The sequence below is a fragment of the Scomber scombrus genome, chromosome 7 (genome assembly GCF_963691925.1).
Source record: "Scomber scombrus chromosome 7, fScoSco1.1, whole genome shotgun sequence".
Classification (NCBI taxonomy): domain Eukaryota; kingdom Metazoa; phylum Chordata; class Actinopteri; order Scombriformes; family Scombridae; genus Scomber; species Scomber scombrus.
Window position 1 is genome coordinate 12610508 of NC_084976.1, and position 23101 is coordinate 12633608.

A 23101-nucleotide genomic window follows, 5' to 3' on the forward strand; every position below is an offset into this window, starting at 1 on the left:
CCAAGATATTTTATAGTTTTTGCGTGCCATTTTAATTGGTAGGTTTTCTTGATTTCTAGGGATGGGGTATAATTAAAGGTCAGAATCTGCGTCTTATTTACATTTATTTTGTATCCTGAGTGGATCCCAAACTCATTTATAAGGTGCATTAATTGAATAAAGTTTGTGTTGGGGTGGTCCAAATATATTAAAATATCATCCGCAAATAGACTTATTGTATGTTCCTGTCCTTTGATATTAATTCCTTTTACCTTCTCATTCTGTCTGATTGCCTGTGCTAACGGTTCAATATATAAAGCGAAAAGGAGCGGAGATAGGCAACATCCTTGTCGGGTACCTCTTTCTAGTAATATTCTATCTGTTAGGTTGCCATTAACTTTTATCCTGGCTGTAGGGTTTTGGTAAATAGTTTTAACACAATTGACTGAATCTTTGTTAAATCCGAATCGTTCTAATACTAAATATAGGAAATTTCAATTAACGCTATCAAAAGCTTTTTCAGCGTCAAGACTTAATAGAATTGCGCTGTTCTTATTTGATTGTATTGTATTGATTATCTGGATTGTCCTCCTAATGCTATCTTGTGTTTGGCGCCCTGCGATGAAACCTGTTTGGTCTTCATCAATTAGGTCATTCATAAGGGTCTTATATCTTTGTGCTATGATAGATGTATATATCTTGTAGTCCACGTTAAGAACTGATATTGGTCTGTAATTATTACAGTATTCTGTATCTTTTCCCTCTTTGGGGACTAACGAAATGATTGCTTCTTTCCAAGATGGTGGTAATTGGCCTTCCTTGAGGGTCCAGTTAAAAGAAGCTGTAAGGAGAGGTATCAGTTCCTGCTTAAAGGCTCTATACCACTCCGATGGGAAACCGTCTCCTCCAGGGGTTTTGCTAGCTTTAAGTTTGGATATGGTCTTGGATATTTCATCAGGTGTTATAGGAGCTGTGAGTTTGTTATTCTGTAATTCCCCAATAGCTGGTAAGTCGAGTGAGTTGAGAAACTGCCTTTTCGCCTCCTCACTAGACGAGGGTGGTTGTGAATATAGTTTTTTGTAGTAATTTTTAAATATGTTTTCTATTTCCGCTACCTCATATTCTAATTTGTCTGATTGTGGGTCTCTGATTTTGGGTATTGTACTTTGGACCTGTTGTTTCCTAATACGCCTTGCAAGAATTCTAGTAGCTTTAGGGCCAGTTTCATAGTATTGCTGTTTCACAAATCTGAGTTTCTTTTGTATCTCATCTTTCAGAAGTTTGTTTATTTCCTCTTTAATAGTCTTCACTTCTTGTAGAAGTTGAGTTTTCTTCGTGTTTCGATATTTTGTTTCCAGATTTTTTAATTTATCAGTCAAGTTGAGATAGGCTGCTTGTTTAAGCTTCTTTTGCTGTGATGTTATAGCTATTAATTTTCCTCTAATTACTGCCTTTAGAGTGTCCCATAGGATAGTTGGTTTAACTTCTTCTGTATCATTATCTTCTATACAGCTCTTTATTTCTTTTTTAATTTGTTCAGTTATTACCTTACTGTTCATTATTCCCACGTTCATTCTCCATGTTGTGTTTTTATGTCTACTATCCAGAAGTACAGTTAAGTGAACTGCATTATGATCAGAAACATCCGCCACCCCAATTTTACACTCTTTCACCCTGTGCAGGTCCCAGCTATTCATAAATACATAGTCTATTCTGGAGTGAGTCTTGTGTGTGTTAGAGTAGTGTGTATAATCCTTCTCCGTTGGATGAAATTCCCTCCACACATCTTTCATACCCTGTTCCTTCAGTGACATATTCATGAATTTAGTTAGGTGGATCTTATTCTTTCTTTTGATTGTTGTATCTATCTTATGATCCAGAATGACATTAAAATCCCCTGCACACATCATAATACCTTCTGCCTCAGATGATATGGTGGAAAATAAAGCTTTAAAGAAATGCTTGTCACTTTCTGGTGGGGCATAGACATTAACTAATGTGATCATTTTGTTCTCTAGTTTTCCTTTAACAATAACATATCGCCCTTCGTCATCGTTGATTTCTTTCAGGCATTCAAAATTAACTGTGTTTTGTATCATTATAGCAACCCCTCTTTTTCGGCTTTGCCTGCATGTGCTATAGTAAGTTTTCCTATAACCAAACTTCTTAAGCTTTTCATGCTCCTCCTTGGATAAGTGGGTTTCCTGGAGGAAGATGATTTGTGCTTTAACTTTCCTCATTTTCAAAATTACCTTGCCTCTCTTAACCGGGTTGTTTAGCCCATTTATGTTTAGTGACACTAGTGAGATATTACTCATACTCCAGTCGTTCAATCTTTGGATCCACATTGTAGCCATAGTAACCAACAACAAACAAAAACAGAACCGTTTGATATAGAACGTATAACATAGAACAGTTTAACTTCCAAAAATAGGCATGTGTCCTTGTGTGTGCCTCCCACATTACCTGTGTGGGTTGAGGGGAAAATCCCACTGTGTATGGGGGCCCCTCTCTAGGTAGGTTTGGTCTAATTGTCCAGTAATGTCTGTGCATTAACCTCCTAGGTAAACATGTTCTCATCGATCAGATATACGTAGTATATGAAGACTGATCAATATTATGACCGGTTTTATGAGTTCAATCACTTCAGGTCTGTCCTTTCGTGTCCTTTTCTGTCTGTTTTAATGCACTCACATACCTTAGACCATCATTTCCTTTGAAAGTCTTGTAGTTTTTTCTTGATTCGCGCAACAGTGTCTTCTGGGTTCCCGGTTAATTGCCACGGCAGCGCCCGCTGGAGCCGCTCCTCCGTCCCCGTCCTGGCTGCGCCTCTCCCCGGTGACTCCGCCGCGATTCCCCTCCTGTGCAGCTCCTCTGCAGCCTCCTGCGCGCTCTCGTATGTCCGCGGTCCGGCTTCCCAATGGATCCTTATTTTCGTCAGGGGCGTCTGGAAGCGTATTCCCTTCTCTTTTAGGGTTTTTTTAATACCGTTGTATTCTTTTCTTTTCCGGATAACCTCAGCGGCGTAGTCGTGATCAAAAAAGAGTGGTTGGTTTTGGTAGTGGATCTTTTTCTTCCAGGCTTCCTTCAGCACCGTCTCCTTCACCGTGTACTGAAGAAAGTTCACCACGATCGATCTCGGAGGTTTATCAGCGTCTGGTTTCGGCATTAGAGCTCGGTGTGCCCGTTGTATTTGTAGCTCCATGCTTATCGGCAGCGGTAGTTCTTGTTTCAGAAGTTGTTCAATGAATTGTGCCACTGAGCTGCCCTCCGTTCCCTCTTTCAGACCAAAGATGCGGATATTATTCCGTCGATTTCTTCCCTCTTGGTCTGTCAGCTTGTCTTGTAATATTTTCTGTTGTTTCATCGATTGGAGTAGGGCCTCTTTTGCCTCTATGTTCCAGTTTTCCATCTCTTCAATTCTCTCTTCTGCCTCTGTGAGTCTCTTGTCTTGTGTAGCTAACTCTGTTGTTGTTTCTGTGTGCCGCTGATTAACGTCTTTTTTAAATCCTCGAGTTCTTCTTTCATTTCTTTTTTTATTTCTTCCTTGAATGCTGTGAACTCTGCTTTCATTTCGGTTTTAAAATCTTTTATTTCTTTGGCGATATCTTTCAGTCCCGTTCGTATTAGCATAGCCGCTTGTGTCCCCATGTGCTCCTCCTCACGGTCTGAGTCCGTGCCTGTCGTGTCGTCTCCGTCTTCGGTCATTTCTTGTTGTTTTCTCGTGTATCTTTGTTTTCTTTGTCTTCTTGTTTTCCCACCCCGTTCCATCTCGGCTTCAGGTTATCTATTTCTATCAAGGTTGTCGAGTTCGGGGAATTTTATCGAGTACTGATCGGGAGTGAGTTCTCTATGCTGCCATTTTGGGCTGCAGCTAACCGGAAGTCCTCGGCTTTTTGCTTTTAGTGTAAAGTAGTAGGAAAGCACACCAAAATGTTGCAATAGAAACTATATATTTTTGGATGGGAAGAGAACAGTGTAAATATCAGTTTGTAGGCTGGACAGCTAACTGGAGGGTCAGCTCAGCATGTATACATACTAGGGCCGGGACTCGATTAAAAAAATTAATCTAATTAATTAGAGGCTTTATAATTAATTAATCGAAATTAATCGTATTTTAACCGCATATAAATATTTGACCTGAGCACAGTGAGAAGTAATTTTTTTCACATGGATTTTTAGTATACCATTGAATAATGACTGAATACATAAGCTTAAGAAACACAAATATTGTTTATTTTTGTTCAAGTCCAACAGACCAGTGCAATTTTTGCCATTAAGTGTAGCAATAGCATACTTAGAAATATAGTACATTTCAGAAATTAGCTAGCTACCACACTAGCTTCCATGCTAGCTGCTATATGTTTTGCATTGAGGTGATACTTGAGGCTCGATGTGCTGCGGTGATATGTGAATTCCTTGTTGCATAGCTTGCACACAACCATGCTCTTATCCACACTCCCATCCACGGGGCCAACCAAAGCGGTCTCATCAGCTACTTTCATGTTCACTGTGGTTTGTTGTTGTCTGAACTACGCTTGTTAGAAAGCCCACATTGTTTTGAGTGATATTTACCTGTTTATAGTCTGTTTGCATTGTAGGTTTCATTTGTCCTACGTTAAGGAATGCAGCTGAGTTTTACCGACGTTCTTGAACGCACCACACCTGTGCAATTCTCCTTCTCCATGCGCTAGAGAGCTGACGTTTTTTCCCTTGCCTTTTTGCATCTTGCATCCTTATTGCCCTGATTTCCTGCTGTGTGTGAATGTATAAGGACCACAGCTGTAATAAAGCAGATAACTCCGTACATCTGTATCTGTGTTCTTTAATCGGGACACACTCACCATGCCACTCTAAACCAGTTAACTTCCTGGAGACCCCCACTATCTCCTTTTTAACGCTCGTTGGTGCTCCAGTATAATCGGTCCGCCTGAAACTCATCCAGTGAGAAACGTTCCGCGGTGCAAAAATAAGTGTGATTAAAATGCGTCCATTTTTTTAACGCGGTAATTATTGTGTAATTAATTAATCTTAATTAACGCGTTAAAGTCCCGGCCCTAATACATACTTGAAAAAATCACTTTGGTTGGTTTAGATCCTGGTGTGGTTGTTACAGTGTTCAGACAGAATGGTTAGTTGGACCTTAATCTGGGCATTTGTATAAAATAAAATCCCTTCAGTTAACAGGCTTTAAAATGTCTGACTATAAAACAAACACATCAAACATACCAACAAAAAAATGAGTGCCATGCTTGGCAAGAGTAGTATAATGTTTTTGTGTATGTCTCTAAAACAAATACAACAAAGCCATAGTGTGCCATTGCATAAATTACAGGAATGTAGAACCTGTGAATATTTCAAAGGCAAATGTTTGGCACTGAATGGACTAAGTAATTATGGAGGCTTGTGTGTGTACTTTTGAGGGGCCATATATGTGTATGTGTTGCTTAAGTCCCTGTTGTGTAACCTTGACAGATTGACAGCATGTATCCATGGCTATAGTGCTCTACTGTGCAGTAATAGAAGAAAATCAGTCTTTGGCGAGCAGCATTGCAATGTGGGTGGAATATCACTATACACACATGTAGACACACACACAAGGTCTTGTTCCATTTGTGTTACCTTTGATCAAACAGGAGGTATAATATTACCCTGTAGAGTAAGTTATTATACATACAGATGGGGGACAAATTAAAGGAAAAAACAATATCAAGTGTCTTAGTATGGTGTAAGGCCACCGCAAGCCTCCAGAACACCTTCAGTGCTCCATGGCAGTCCTGTGGACCTTTGTGGAGGAGGAACACCATTCTTCCACAAGATATCCCTAATTTATATATACAACCTTTTTTTAATTCACAACACTAGTTACAGAGAACACACCAACCCTTTATTCTTGAAATCAAAAACACTTAAACTTATAGATTTAGTTCAGTTTCAAACCGCACAAATCATGTACAAAGCAGCCAACAATCCACTTCCGGTCAACATTCAAAAACTGTTTTTTCAGAGAGAAGGGGGATATAATCTCAGGGGGGAAATGAACTTCAAGCATCCATTTGCTCGCACAACTTTAATAACTCACTGTGTGTCGGTATGTGGGGTGAAACTGTGAAACAGGTTGTCGGGGGGGCTGAAGCAATGTCCAAGCATGAACATGTTTAAACAGCGGTATAAGCACATGGTTTACACTAGGTACAGGGAGGAAGGAGGGTGGGACGAGCACTAGGGTTTGCACATATTATTCTCTTTATTATTTGTTTATCTGTTTAATTTATTTTATTTCTTTTGAGTCTGTATCAGACAAATATGTTTGATTATTTAGATATGGTAATAAGTAAATATAAATAACAATTAGGATTAAAATACATACATAAATAAGATATAAACACACAGGAAATAAATAAATAATAAATAGTTGAATTATAAATTTGGAGAAGGGGTAGGATTCAATAAGCGAATGCTTCTTCCTACTCCTTTTCAAACATGTTTAATCAATTTTGTTTTCCTTGTTTTGTGCGTTTGACTGTTGTTTTCTGTTATGTAAGATACATATATTTATATTTTTTCTTTGTTTTTGTTTTTCTACATGTTTGAAATAAAGCCTTCATTCATTCATTCATTCATTCATTAATCAGGCAATCTCATTGAGATCAAGATCCTTTTGCGAGAAAGGCCTGGGTCCAGCAGGTAGAAAATAAAAACAAACAAAAGACAAAAAGACAAATAGCATGAGACACAATCAGAGACATCTATAAATAGATTTGAAGATGATAGTTTATATTAAATCATTTTGTCTTGTGGAGATCATGGTGGAAAGCATAGTGCTGTACTGGGTTAAAGATCTGGAGACCGTAAAGGCCCTTGTTATTTTATCCACAATGTTATCATACTCCCCAAACCATTCAGTGAGCCCTGGTGAAGAGGCATCTGCATTGGATGTTTCTCCACTCTTCTTCTTTAATATGCCTCCCATCTGTATCTTAGCTGAACTGACCTGACTCTCTCATTTATATAACCCATTACTTTTGTCTATTGACTTTGTCATACCAAGATAGCAAGGTGCTCTCAATATTCATCAGATACTTATTAGGCAACACAACTGCATTTAATTAAAACAACAGAAAAACAAAACAAGACCTAGAGAGATTGGTTAGCTTCCTGAAGTTGCATCATGGCCGACTTCCATCAATCGACTCTGGAGGCTATGTAAACAAACTATTATTGTGGCGGGATTTTACTTTTTTTCTTCCTTCTTTGCACTTATTATCTGCTAATAAGTTATGTGTTGGACATGCGCTAAAATGCAGACTCAAATGGGAAATATCACCTGTCAGGAAATAACCAAGGTACCTAGCAAGTCAAATGTTACTCTGCTATCGCCAAATGACTGTATAGTATCTCCCTGCACTGTGCATGCTGTGCCTTTCATATGAAGAAATCTGTTATGAGTTAAAGTAAGCTTGTCTCGAACTGTTGGAAACCGAGCGCTCAGAGCAGTCTGAAGCATTAGATTTCTGCTCACAGGGATTACTTTAACATATGTTTGCCCCATTATTTGAAACGTTGTGCATTAGCAGCTCATAGACTCCCACAGGGAGATATATCTCACAACCAAGCATTGTTTTGGATGCTCTCATAGGGAACATGTGACATTACGTATGTATAGTTTGAACATCCGTTAATATGTCACACCATACACCAGACTTTTATATGATATATGATTATTATAAGATAATTTAGGATATGTCCAGAATTTCTAAAGAGCCATGCAGAACCTGGAAATGTTTTTCACCGAATAGCCAGATTAGCAGATGGGTGGAAAGACAAGTTAAGGGAGCATGGCAAGAAAATAAATCACCACATCCAATATTTCTGTCTCTTTTTTTTCTCTTTCCACCACCTCCTTCTATGCCTTGCATAGTCAGTTAATTAACAGCAAAGGAGGGGAAAAAAAATGTGGCAAGTAAATGTCAAGTTCGACAAAGATGGAGGTTAGCTTTTCACAACAATGCAAAACAGCAGCTTAAGAAAATCTCAGTCTACAATATAAAAGTAATTAAAAAAGCCAAATGGGAGAAAAAAAAGAAGAATACTAATTGTTCAGTTTAGCAACGTGCGGAAAATATAAAAAAGTGATCTGTTGTGGAGAGAGAGAATTGTTAGACTAATTACCTTTTTTTCTCTTTCTTCAAATGATAAATAATTATGTCAACTTCTATGCGGCAAACTGGGATTTCACAATAACTGAAGGGGGAAGTTTATTGAGTGTAATTAAGTGTTTTATTTTCTCCTAATGCCTTCTTTCTCTTGTTAGTCTTTCATTATCAGCTTTTCATTTACCAACCTCTACCTCCCTATCTATTTTCATCCTCCACGTTTCTTTCTTGCTCTCCCTCTCTCTCTCTCTCTTTCTGTGTCTCGTGTGGGGCTGGGCAGGTGCAATGGGCCATGTTGACAGCTTGTCCCTCCTCTCTTGCTGCAGGGAAAACTGTCACCCTTGTCATTCAGGCCTATGAACACAGCGTGGAGAATGGATGCGAGTGTCTGTGTGCTCTCAGGAGACGATGACAGCGTGGGGTGAGAGGGACGAGGGGCTTTGTTAGCTCTGCCAGAAACAGCTGAATGCGTGGACACACCTATGCATGATGAGAGTTCCACAACTTCGACAAGGTAGTGCAAAGCCTTCTGGGAGAAAAACTTCAAATCCCTCTGCACTTTTGCTCCTACAGTTGAATATTTGCGCTTCATTGTGCAGAGTAATATATCTGCAGAGATTGAAACTAGAATGCTGTTTTCACGTTCATCTGCTTGAAAGTGAAAAAGTTTGTCTGTGCTCACTGAAAATCGGATTTTACGGGATGAGCCTTTAAGCATGATTTGTGACAAATAGTTTTGAATGCAATCCTGGTCCAGTACACAACTTACAAAAGGTGTGATGTGAAAACATGAAGCCATGAACACACATTCACTGAGAATTGACTATTCAGTAGAAGCAGGAGATCTATTGTGTCGAATAGAATGAAATGTAATATATCTGCATTTTTGTAGAGGGAGAAGGAGTAGATGCAATATTAAGTATTTTAACAAGACAACTGAACTTTTTGTGGAAAAACAGACACTTAATTCTTATTAAGTATTTTATATTCATCTTAAAACTGGTCTGGAGAAAATCTTTAACATTGGATTACACAGTAATAAGAGCAAAGGGAGGGAAATCCATTTGTGTATTTTGAAAGTATACTTTTCCCGTAACTACAGTAAATACACATACACACAATTTTTTTTAGACAGTGCAGTTAATGTCTTCTTCATGTCCTCTTATTCAGAGACTTATATGAACACAAATGACTAGAATGGTAGAACATTCAACTATTTGACCCTTGAACTGAAACTGTTCAGAATAGTTTGTGACTGTAACTGTCGAAACTACACCAGACTTATTTTCAGGGTGAGGCACCACCACTCATGTGGAACCCAGGCAGAAAAAACAAGCGATAATTTGTATTTCAAAACACAACACAAGACTCCAACATGGCTCAGTGGGTTACACAGTCAAGGCCCTAGAGAGAATGAGTGTGTTTGTGTGTGTTGTGTCTGACAGTGTGAGTGTGTCCAGTGTGGGGCATTGGCCCTAGACAAAGTGCTCTGCCAGCTTTCTGCCCACTGGTCTTTTCATTGCTGATGGATGGGCCTTGTTCAGCACCATCTGGCTATAGGATACTTCACATTAATCATCACACACACACACACACACACACACACACACACACACACACACACACACACACACACACACACACACACACACACACACACACACACACACACACACACACACACACACACACACACACACACAGAGATACACACACACAGAGACACACAGAGACACACAGAGACACACACACACACACACACACACACACACACACACACACACACACACACACACACACACACACACACACACACACAGCAAGTGCAATTGTCTGTATGTTTATGAACAAACATGAAAAGCTCTAACTCACAATAACATTTACAACACTAGTTAAGGTACAGAGTGAAAGAAAGGAAGTGTGTGTGAGAGAGAGAGAGAGCAATCAAAAAAAGAAATAAATCTCATTGATAGTCATGTTTGTTTGCATTAAAGCTAGACATTTTCTACATTTGTGACTCCAAGTTAGCCATGGGAGATTAAGAAACAAGCTTGTTATTTAAAAAAACAACAACAAAAAAACAATTAGTTCATTTAAAAACATTGTTTCATTTGGTTGGTAGCCTGAGGCTCTGGAACAATAAAGCCTCTCTAACCCAAACCCCCCTTACCCCGACTCTTTATTAATGACCTTGTTGTACCTATAGGAGGATGCGTATTAGCAATAATAGCTGTAACGCCACCAATTTGTCCCTTCCCTAAATCTGTTTACGCTTTCTCATTCGCTCACTCTCTCTTTCTCTCTCTCTCTCTCTCTCTCTCACACACACACACACAAATGTTGGTAAACACAAAATATCCTTACATAAAACCGTAAGCTGAAAGGCTAGACACCCAGGGGAATTTATTGTAAAATGAGGGACATTATCAGACTTCATTTATTTCTATCTAACGGCTATATGGGCTTAATACAAGCTGATTTGCCTCAATGCTTCCTCAGTGTATGGACACGGGCAAGGACAGCAGGACCATGGCTGATACGGGTGGAAGCATGCATTACATTGCATTTATTATCATTAAATCACATCTCACTATTTGGGTTTGTAATGCAAGGGGATTAACGTCCACCTCTACACGTTCTCAGCAAATGGAATAAGACCTACAGGAACATGACTGTATGTTGAGCTGCATGGAAGATTAGTAACTTCAATGTGTTGGCTATGTTGGGCTATTAGACACCTTATAAAAGGATTTCTTTAGATAATCAAGTGAAATAGGCAACAATATCAGTGCATTAGTTGACATATTACTTTGCTGGGGATTTGATGTTTGGAGATGTCATGTAGTAGAACCTACTAATTCATATTTTGAAACAGTTGTTAACAATTTCCTTTCTAGTAAAGAAAAAAAGCACAACTTCTCAGAGAGGGCACTTCAAAAGGTGTAGGGCTTCAACTGCGGCCTTGTTTCGTCTTCAGTTTTATCTTTGGAATGGACAGGGGGCTTCATCCCTGAAGATCTGAGGCTGCACACTGGCTCAGAGTGAATCAAGAGGTCTAAGAACTGGCGAGACAATACAGTGTCTTTAAAGTGGTACTTCACACAAAATTCTGCTTTTGAGAATAAAACACATACCCCCTATAGGTATGTGTATTTTCACACACACACACACACACACACACACACACACACACACACACACACACAAAAACTAGCTTCCAACTATATATACATAGATACAGAGGAGAAACCATTGTTTGTGCACCACTACAATTTGTCATTATAAGAATCCACTGCAATCTCCACTGCAATCCAAGCTGGCCACAGCTGCCACATGACATGAATGAGCAAACAGTACGTTTTTACAGCCAACAACATGTTCCTGTTATAAGGGGCTCTGTACAAGTATATTTCAAAAGTTCTGGAATTGGTTTGCAAGGTGTTACGTATTCAGAGCTATTCCTTGGGCTTAGTGGGACATTTCCAATAAAATGATTCAATTACTTGAGCAATGCTAACCTTAATGAATCAGCATGTTTACAAAAGCACAGAGAAGCACGAAGGAAAAAAAAGTGTTCAGTGATATTAGTGAGATGTAGAAGCTCAGCACAGCAGGCTCAGTAAGGCACACTGTCAAAACAGGTGGCTCTCTCAGTTCCTCTGGGAATCATACTGGAGGTGCATGCATGTTCACAAATACTAAGCATCTCATTTAAATGCAAACATTTTGTACAATGTACTATGAAGATATTCACTGCTAACTTAGCTCAATTCACATTCCCTGTATATGTGTGATTGATGTGTATTATTATGTGTGTGTGTGTGTGTGTGTGTGTGTGTGTGTGTGTGTGTGTGTGTGTGTGTGTGTGTGTGTGTGTGTGTGTGTGTGTGTGTGTGTGTGTGTGTGGGGGGGAGGCAATATCCACATCTGCCACAGTGTAAACGTGATCTCTCATATCCTTTTAATTCGTGTGTAACATATAACACCTGCACTACAGGCACAAACTCAGCTAGAGATGTAAACTCTACAAATAGAAGAAAAAAAAAAGAATGATGATGAAAACTACAAGGAAGACCTTCAGTGAAAAACACTTCCACTACATTCAATCTGCAGTGGCAGGTTGTTGCCTTCTTGTACAATATTTTGTCCTATTTCTCACAATAATAAGAAAGTAGTGTTTACATCACTACTCTGCTGTTGGGCAAGAATGTATATGTGTAGTGAGAAATACATATGAGGCTCAGTGAAAACATACACAGACTTAAGATGTACTAATATGTCAACATACATTTTTGTCTAATTCTTGATGGCTGAAACCGTGGTGACAGCTGTTGTCACAGGGTTGTCACTTCAGAGGGACGTCTTTATGTAAGCGCTCACTCACACACGCATACACTTGTTACAAGGGTTTCATCATCATAAACATACCTAAAGAGAGGCAGGGTCAGTTTGCTGTCAGATGTTAACCTCATAATGCAGGAGTCCATACACACATAAATACACGAGTACACACCCAGACAGTTGAGAAGATAAATCCCTGACTTACACTTACACACACTATACCATGTAATCAGGAACAAACACTTGAGCTGTTCTTATCCACTAGATCGCTAACTAGAGGTGTCTATCTTGAGGTGACAACAAACTCACCACAGCCATGAAGACAATACATTGATTCAGACAGCGAATGAGCAGATCACGTAATTCACTGTATCGCACAGAAAAAATAAAGACCTGCACGTCTTAAAGACAAACTGAAACAGGCCGGAGGCAGACTGATTGAGGCACATGCACATATCTGAACCAGTGATCGTCTTACCTTGTGGTCATAGGGGTTGTAAGAGTGGAAGAGTTGTGACAGCTCCTTAGTCCTTTGCTTTTTCTGTGGATAGAAGAAAAACAAAAGATGTAAAATTTAAAAGCCACTATACACCTTATACACAATATAACATCTATTTACAGTGCAAAATGTTTTTTTTCTTCTTTTTCCTAGAATCTTCAAAGCCATTCATCTAGATGAAGAAAGTCTACCACCTGCTTTTTATTAATGATTTATCATTATCATTATCATATTAATCAGTGCGAGCCATTAAACAATATGAATGCGACTCTCTCTGTATTCCTTGTTTTTTCCTTGATCTGTTTTACCGTTCCAAACCCTATCAGGCCTCATAAATAAAATGAACTGCAGGACTTGTTCCCTATTGTCCAATGCAGAAAGATTAATCACCAAATGTAAGCTTTTCTCCAGTTTGTACTGTAGACTGTCTCTTAGGCAGTTGTCTTCATGAATTGTGTAAGTGGAGAAATTCATAATTTGTCAGTTGATCAGAATTTATAGATTTTATACATTTCTTCACAGCATTAATGATATGATATGGCATATAGATGGACATGCAGCACAGTTCAACTGATGTTAACTTATTGGGTCACTTAAGCAGAAGGGAGAAAAATATCATGGCTGAGAACAACGCCTACAGTAATTCATTAAATCTATAAAATATGGAATGAACAGAGGGGAAAAAATACATTTATTTGCCCACCAGCTGTGGCAGAAAATATTGCTCAGTTTCTCATTTTATTTCTGCTTAGAGTCTGGCCTTAACCTTGCATGTCCTTAATGTGTAATGAGATGCACAAGCGTGAGACATGACTGTTTGATGTGTGGCAGTTGTTAATGCAATCAGTTACATGAGGCCGACGCAGTTACAAAGAACGCTAATTAGCTTGCTGATTAGGCCATGTCTGGCTAAGGGGGAAGGATATATGTATATGCTAGCTGAAGGGAGTTTGCATTCATTGCAATGCTCGCTCCTGCTCTCTCCTTCTGTCTTGTTCAGTGTTAGTTAGTATGTAAAGGGCAGGATTTAATGTCCTTAGGCCAGTTCTGTACATATGGAGCAGACAACCTACAAGTCGCTCTACTATCACACACAGGCATCATTACAGCTTGACAGACAAATGCAGCTTCAGGATAGGCAAAGACAGCTTGAGTATGAGCAGATGAGAGGGGTCATTGTAGAGATAGAGAGAAAGAAAAATCTATTAATACATACATTATGTGTAGTCAAGTTGAAAAAGTTGGACCAAGTTGCAAAAGTTAACTATGAAATCACATTACAGGCTGGAAGGATATATTTTTAAGTGCCAAAAAAAGGGAAAAGTAGTGGAAAAGAAAAGAAGTGGCTGACAAAATGAACAGCAAAGACAAGAGAAGGAAGGTGAAATAAAAGTATAAGGGTAGAAGTGTTTAAAGGTGACAATTGTATTCCTTTCCATTGGCCAACCGCACCCTTTTCTCTCTAGTGAGGCCAATCTTTTCATCACTGTCCCTCTCTCCATTGCTTCCATTTGTGTATCCCTTCATTTGTTTTTCTTCACCCTATGCTCCATTTCTATCCATCTCATACTCATTCTGTTCACCCAGAGCTCTTCTGATCCAGACAATCCTATAATCATTGGCCCTGTCCATCTGCCATCCTCTCATTTTTGTTTTCACCCGATTCCCTCTTGCTCTCACTGCCAAAGGGCTCTCCAGAATCTCCAAATACTCTTTACTTTGCCTTTCTATGTACCCCTTCAGTTCTTCACCTCTCCCTCTGTTTTTCTCCAGTGAGGAACACTCATACTTATCATTCTGTCTCCACTCTCTCACCCCCCAACCCTGCCAACCCCCATCCCCTTATAAGTCTGTGTCTCTCACTCTCTGCCTGGAGCACCTTAGGTGAGAGCAATCCTCTCATCATTGCTCCTCAAAACTATTCTCTCTCTCCTCCTGCCGTCTCTTCATCATTCTCACTATCAGTCTGTACTAGGTGATGTTCTGCTGTGTGTGTGTGTCTGTGTGTGTTGTGTGTAAGACAGATGCAACCGCAGGTAAGGATTTTTCAGCGCCCAATGAGCTCCCAGCAGAATTGATCCAGTTCAACAGTACACACACCAACATACACGCCTGCAGAAGTCTGGGCCACACCGCCTACCTGTGTCCCACACAGACAGTGTTGCTGCTGCGGCGCAGTTACTGCAATGCCTGTATTTCTCCATTATTCTTTTTTTTTTCTTTTTAACTGAGCACATCTCACTCATATCTAGGGATGCTCAATATTGGCTTTTCTGCCGATATCCGATATTCCAATATTGTCCAAATCTTAATTTCCGATATATGCAGGCTTTTTACACCAAAACTGTTAGGTAACAACATAACATATCTCCTATTGTGGAATTAAAACATTATGCCTAATTGTAGTGTGATGCCCAACAGGATGCATACATAAATGCAACATGGCTTTCCAAATGTAAACACTGTCTGTGCAAAATAAGAGAACTTCAACTTAAGTTATGGAAAAAAATTGCCATATTTATTATGCTGCTTTGCAGTCATTGCAAATGTACTATCCGTAGGTCACACTTGGAAATAGTTCCAAACCACAGACATAAGCCCCGTTTCTGGAGGCGGGACCTTTACAGAAACGTCCTCTCACTCGGTCCTCTCAGCTGTTGTGTCTCCAGCAGAGTAGGACCCAGATAGGACCCATCGGACTCTGACGGTGACGTCACAGAGGCGACTCGCAGAAAACATAACAAAGAAAACGACAACGAGGAGGTAAACCTCGTTTCTGGTTTGTGTTCGTGTACATGGCGGTGGACGCTATGAACTTTTTAGCCACTGTTAGCGACCCACGAGTCTAGCGCTTTGTTGTTGTTGTTATACGTCATCAAGTGCGCGCCGCTAAACGTCCAATGCTGCGTTCATGCAGGCTCGGAAATGCTGAACCCTACAGAACAAACATTGGTTATAAAAACCCGATACCGATACTTCCCGATATTACATTTTTTTGTAAATATCGGAGGGCCGATATTATCGGACATGCCTACTCATATCATATGTTGACAATAATTGACATCCTTGTTATGACATGGAGAGCTGCTATATTTTTGTAATGTCTGTGACAGGTAAAGACATTACATTGAAACCATGGTCAAATGTGTAATGTTGCAGGTATTTTGTCAATATGATTATCAACAGATACATTTCACAGTTTATTTTTGCTGAGAACTGCATACATCATACAGAAAAAAGCTCTATAACTACTTGATTAATACACAAAAATCTGTTATATTGTAAAAATATAATTTAAAAATAATACTTAATTTTACATTTCTAATTAAAGTCTACCTTATTAAACATCAGTCTGTGTTCTTGCTTTTATTCCATTGTATATTTAATTTTACAAGCTTTATTAGTAGCGTGTTACAGCTGCACATGATGTGTTTTTATACAGGTATGTGTGTGTACGTGCATGTCTGTGTGGTCCATCAACCAGAGAAGTTAATCTACCATGCTGTCAAGGTTGTGTTGTAGACAACCCAGCAATGCAAAGCCACCGTCTATGTGTGTGTCTGTGGACCTGTCACCGTAGTGATGATGAACGATGGTTGTTACCATGACGTCCATCTGTTGTTGCCGCCAGAGACGGATGCTGTGTCTAAGGGGAAGTGACATTACATGGATGTATACACTTGTACTCATACACAGACTCCAAACACAGACAGGAGCAGTGTAGACAGAAACACACACACTTCTGCCAAGAACATCCAACAACTTATTCGCTTTATGAGTAATGCTTTACAAGTGGACATAAAAACACTCATTTTTACACAAGACAATTTCATGTAAAATAGAGATATGTGCATACTGCTGTAAAGCTCTGAGGCAAGAAATGCAATTCTTGACTGTAATGTAGGGTAGGATTTATGGATAGTTAATAAAAAATAACTAAATACTAAGACACTGTGCATGCACTTATCATGTAAAGAAAAAGTTATGCGTGATAGCATATGACATTGAGTAAAAATGTGTGTGTGCATGTCTATGTGAACAAGTATGTGCACATCAGTGCCAAAGTTTATCTGTTGTGGGGCAAGGTAACACTGATCTTGCTTTGGCCTTTAGTGTCTAAGCCGCCGGCTGACCAGCATGTGCCTGTTTGTCTTTCCCTAATGACAGACAGATGTTAGTGCTATAGAGCCTAGACCTACGGCATGTGTATCTGTGTGTGAGTGTGTGTTATCTTACTCTAGGAAAAACCTTAGGCATGATATGTGTGTCTGTGTGAAGGATTAACACTTCCTAAAGCATTACAAGGAGAATGGTCACAATGGTGATGTTATGTGGGTGTCTGTGTGTGGAACCTTTCTCTCTTTGTAGAGGTCACTTGACAAAACATGTTCCATCTATTTGTTGATGGGTAGTGCCTGAACTACTGCATTTCCTTTTAATTAAGGTACAGAAAGGTTATCTACTATATATTGTACAGAGAGAGAGAGAGAGAGAGAGAGAGAGAGAGAGAGAGAGAGAGAGAGAGAGAGAGAGAGAGAGAGAGAGAGAGAGAGAGAGAGAGAGAGAGGGAGAGAAGGAGAGAGAGAGAGAGAGAGAGAGAGAGAGAGAGAGAGAGAGAGATTATGCTAAATGCGATCATATGTGGGTTATTGTGACACTAACATGCTATAAAGATGGACCAGAAATGTGATTATATTACATGAGAGGGCATTATAAACTTAACATGCTTTCATTGTGTTATTAAGACACATGTTCAACTCAGTAAAGCAAGGTTATATACACAGTTGCTACACTCATTACATATCTCACTAACTGTGCACTATAAAACATTGTTAAATTAAGAGCAGTTGGGGAAATAATTTTCTAATACAATGTATGTTGTCTACTTAGTCAGTATCTAATAGATTAAAGTTATATTATTAGAGAAAAATCACATTACTAGTTAAATTAGTTAATCTTTTTTTTGTAATTTAGAAGTGGGGAAAATATCATTACTGGTTGAACACGCATAAAACAAGAACACATTAACTAAATGATCTTGGTGCTAATTTGAGCATTGTTTAAAACAATAATGAAGTGTGCAAGTTTTAAAACTGTTCTCGCAAATTTGTGTGTAATGCTTTGTTCACCACTATTACCCTGCAGCTACACTGACTAAATATTCACACAGGAATCAATTAAATTCCCTTTTTTCTCAAATCTTGAATTGTTTGGGTGACACTCTTTCCTACTCAAATCTACTGGAAAACATTGTTTTACACTCTGCAGAAAATAGTTACTGTCAGTCCCTCCAGCTATTTAAAACTCTTGTTGAACAGCATACTGATGACATATTCCGCTTCCAAAAATGCATTTAAATGTGGCATTAAAAACTGTGATCGTTAAAATGCAACGTGTTATTCCTTCCATTATTAGTGAACTAGGTCCTCATTAATCATCTGCAGGGCAGCCTGGCCCCAGACAGCAACTTAACCATTAACTCAACCTTAATACCTGTTAGACTGCCTTTAGTTAAGTGTTATTGCCTCCCCTGATATGTGTGTGAGAGAGTAAGTGTCTGCATTTGAGACAGAGAGGGGGTGAAGTATGCATGTGTGTGTCTGTGTGTGTGTCCATGCGGGTGTGTCCAGGCGTAGATAAATGATAGTGAAGCATGGAGATGGAGCTACTAGTGGCCAGCCAGCTGTTTTACTTTGACAGCAGCCGCACTGGTGCCTCGTGGGTAATGGAGTTCTTAACCAATTACAACCTAGGGAAATTAAAAAACACTGTCCCACTACAACAGCTAATCTCGTTCTCTATCACATCCTCCCTCTCTCTCTTTCTCTCTCCTGCAGCTGTTCATTCTCAACTCTATCTTACATACCAATACCAGCCTAAAACACACACACACACACACACACACACACACACACACACACACACACACACACACACACACACACACACACACACACACACACACACACACACACACACACACACACACACACCCTCCTCTCAGCAGGTCCATTTATCAAGCCTAAGTTCTGGTCACCTGGGGATGATTATGGAGATCCAAGCTAATAGCATTCACATCCTTTTATTCTCAACATGCTCCCATCTCTCCCTCCATCCCTGTGGTCTCCTATTCCTTCCATCTGCCTCTGCTCTACCCCTCCATCCTGCATTCTCTCATATATCACCTATTACAATAGGTAATAAGCTAGACCTACAGATACCACAAAACACCTGGACCTCATCACAGCTGGACTCTCGCCAGCACTATGTGTTTTCTCTGCTTCACCTAACTACTGAGACAAATCTGTGTGTTTTTCTATTCAAATATGTGTTTTATATCATGGCTGGAAATGAAACCGATGAAGCAAATCCGTATTTTGTGATGCAACATCATCAAAATAAAAAAAAGTTAATATTAACAATACATTTATCCTCAAATATTAGCACTATGGTAGTAGGGTGTTTCATTTGTATACCTTTCCTAAAGCATATGTTATCACTTCTTGGTAATATAATGACTGGCCAACCCTGCTTTCTGTATTTGAATTATCTCACATTCGTCCAGTGTACTAATAGTGCAACAGAATTATATTCAGTTACCTGATTTTTATCTACAAGGAGCCAGCATTATTAAAATAAATAAACCAGTGCTTAGGCCTAATAATGTATATTTTTACAATGAGTAATATGTCTTTTTTTATTTTATTTTACAAATCAGTGTATAAGTGAGTGCAGGAAAATGGAAAAGGGCAAGAATATAGTGCAATCCTTAAAAAACTAAGGAAATAACATTCCAGTTTCTCTTCTTTGCAGTGTGTTTTCCAGTATAAGAAATTGAGTCAATTTTCCAGGATTCTTAAGCAGGAGGGGAACTATTTCCTACCCCATACTTCAATCTTACATTTGACAGCTCATAATATTTATCTATCCCAGCTACTTCCACTTAACACACGTGCTCACACATAACAATACCTGCGACTCTGGAGAATGGGACACATTGACAGTACGCTTACCAAGCTTATCAGAAAGAATGCCCATTGCTGTCAAAACACTAGATACTGTTGACAAGCCTAACCACTTCCTACCAAACACCATCTCAAGATATGTTACAAAGGTGCAACAACCTACACTTACTACCATGTCTAAAACCACCTTTGAGCCATCTGTCTTGCAAGGTACAATAAGTAAAATAACTGAAAACATCTTGTGTGAGGGCAACAATCCCAATGAATGTGATTTTGTGAGTCTGAAACTGTGCCTTGCATCATTTTAATAATGATACTAGAAAAGGGAAACCTTCATATAATGAGAAAAAAAAAGGTACAAAATCTGCACTTGCTTTTCAAGGGCAGAGTGCACTACTATAGGGTTAATGTAAAATATAAAACAGACAGACTACCAGATTTCTCACAGTCAAATAGTGTGAATGACATCCTCATAATCTACAACTAACACATTTAAGTAGGTGAGTAGGGGCTCTTGGAGATTGTAATTTCAAGGCCCCTCCATCAGCATGTCCCTATAGCCGTTTCTTTCCGTCTAATATTATTCCCCCCATCCATCCCCCCTTTCCCTTTTAGCTTTTCTCCCTCCTTCCTTACCTCTCATCTCTCGCTCAGGCCCTCTTCTGTCTCTGCTTCCTACTCCATCTACTTCTCCATCCATTCCTCCTGTGGCTATTCAACACAGTTGTGTCCCAGACAAACCATCTGGTGCACTTTATTAATGACTGACCCTACATGGCATAGACGTCGCCTAGCTGCCACCACTCGCTGTGTGTTTGTGTGTGTGTGTGAGAGAGAGAGAGAGAGAACAGGTGCATGCTGACTGATGATGTGATGTTGTGTGCAGCTTTAACCACCGAAGCAGGTGTACTTGTTACAGTGCACCTAATGTATTATTATGACTCCCTCTCTCTCCTTTGACTATTCTCTGTCAAGAACCAATATTAAATTTAAACAATTAGATGACCAGTGAGAATGGCTATTACAAATGTAGGATGATATTGTGATCAAGTTGATCTTATTCAATGTGGTAAACAAAAATACACCACTGTTAAAGTGAAGAAAGTCATCGCTTTGTTGCCTTTGCATTTTTGACATTTTACATGCACTTTACATGCATTATCAGTGATTTTGAGAGACCGCATAGTCATCAAATAAATATTAAAACAAGCTCTCAAAATAATATCATATGTTAAAAAGAGGCTGATTTAGCAAAAAGGCTTTCTAGAGGATCCAGCAATATGCCACAGTCTGACTATCAAAGTGATGCCTCTGGAATGAGGCCTTAGACAGATGTGTGCTGACATCCAGCCGCTGACAATAAAAGTCAGATGAGACAGATGGAGGAGAAAGAAAGGAGATTGGGGAAAAAAAGATAAGAAGAAGTGAAGCAGCGGTGTGGTTGTCTGGGGATTGATCCCTCGAAGACACACTCAGCTTCTCTTCAGAGGATGAAGACAGGAAGGAGGGAGGAGGGAAAAAGAGAATGACTTATGAAGACACTCCACTTGAAAGAGATGTGTCAACACTTTGATGGTACAGAGTGAGAGTGTAAATGCAAGAAAAGATAGGACATATAGAGTACAGCATAGCAGGTCAAACTAAAAAAAAAAAAGTCAAAGAAAAACATCTCTGTTAAAGAAAAACAAGCACAAAGCAATCTACCATGGTTAAGATGCAACAATGTGAGAAGTGTTGCATTTTGTTGCATAGAATTTTTTCTCAACTTTGGAAACATGATGCTCATATATAGATAACATAACATAATGCAACATTATTTAATGTAGAGGTAAGTAATGATGTAAGTAGACCACTATGGGCCTACTTTGAGCAAATTAGCCAATGCATTAGTGATGTATGTTATTAAAATAACCAATACCCAGAACTACATTTGACCATAACATGTACATACTGTGCATCAATATTCAATCTACTTGTAGACTGATAGTTTTACAATTATGTCATAGATGACTGTGGGTCAAACAATGATGCTAACATACCTACAGTATGAGGCAAAAGGTAAAGTAAACGCTGCTGTTACTCCCTCACATACACGCATGCACGCTCGCACGCACGCACACACCTTTCTTAACAATTATGGCTTCATTTGCCACTAATTGTTTAATTTGGCAGCAGATTGAGAAAGACAATGAGACACAGAGTGAGACTATCTATGAGGAGTTGTGTGGTAAAACAGAGAACAATAAGAGGTCCAAATTAAGCAGCACCCATCATAAGACATTGTGTTATGGCATATAGACCTTAGCTATCATTGTGTAAGATTTGCAGAAATGCAATATAATATTCATTAGTGTATTTTAATTAGTGTATAATCACCTGGAAATAAGAATCCTTGTATTTTCATTAGCTTATTATTATATCTACACAGAGAGCAGGTCCTCTTCCACAGAGTCACCATGCTGTACCACCATGTTTCTACACCAGCCCAGAACAGACAAACCAAACACTGGCTATAGAGAGGGCCTTTCAAGTTTTTTCACCTTACGCTCTCCTACAAGCTTGTAAGGGGAGAGGAGGGGGTATTCAGTTGCTTACAATCTGCAACCTCACCGTTAGATGCATAAATCCTACACACTGATCCTTCAAAGACAGGGGCAAAATATTGGACATTTTATCTTGAAATACCTCAATACACAGTTTTTTTTAAATTCTGAAAATCATCACTCATATAAGCATATTGCAGGTTTAAGACTTGTATGTTTTTTGACATGTGTGATTGACTGACGGATCCTATGCTATTGAGACAGGTCTCATCCTATAACAGTTACCCGTAGTTGTTGCTATTTCCACATCCCAACTAAATGCCATCCAGGTGCTCTCTACTTTGAACAAATCTGGATGTTATGGCTGCAGTTAACTGCCAACAGGCAAATGTTTAACTCAAAAGCAGGCTTTAACACTTAGTCATTTACACATTAATACTCTGTGCCTTCATAAGTCTACTGTATGTGTAAGTCTGTCTGTCTGAAAGGGACAGTGAGACGGCGTATGTCTCATGTACTCTACACAAACACACTTTTGATGGCTTTCAGGATTAATAATATTAAAATTTGCACAGAAGTCATGACAGAACTGGAACGGGATTTTACATTTTTAGTTGA

The 23101-nt window shown here is 39.2% G+C and overlaps 1 protein-coding gene across 1 annotated transcript in view; it reads right to left on the reverse strand.

Annotated features, from left to right (window-relative positions):
* cdkal1 (CDK5 regulatory subunit associated protein 1-like 1) overlaps positions 1 to 23101 on the reverse strand; it is a 252024-nt gene that overhangs the window by 51277 nt on the left and 177646 nt on the right. The window contains exon 12 of the mRNA XM_062422643.1: positions 12955 to 13017. Coding sequence (XP_062278627.1) covers positions 12955 to 13017 — 63 coding nt within the window. The remainder of the gene's footprint in view (positions 1 to 12954; positions 13018 to 23101) is intronic.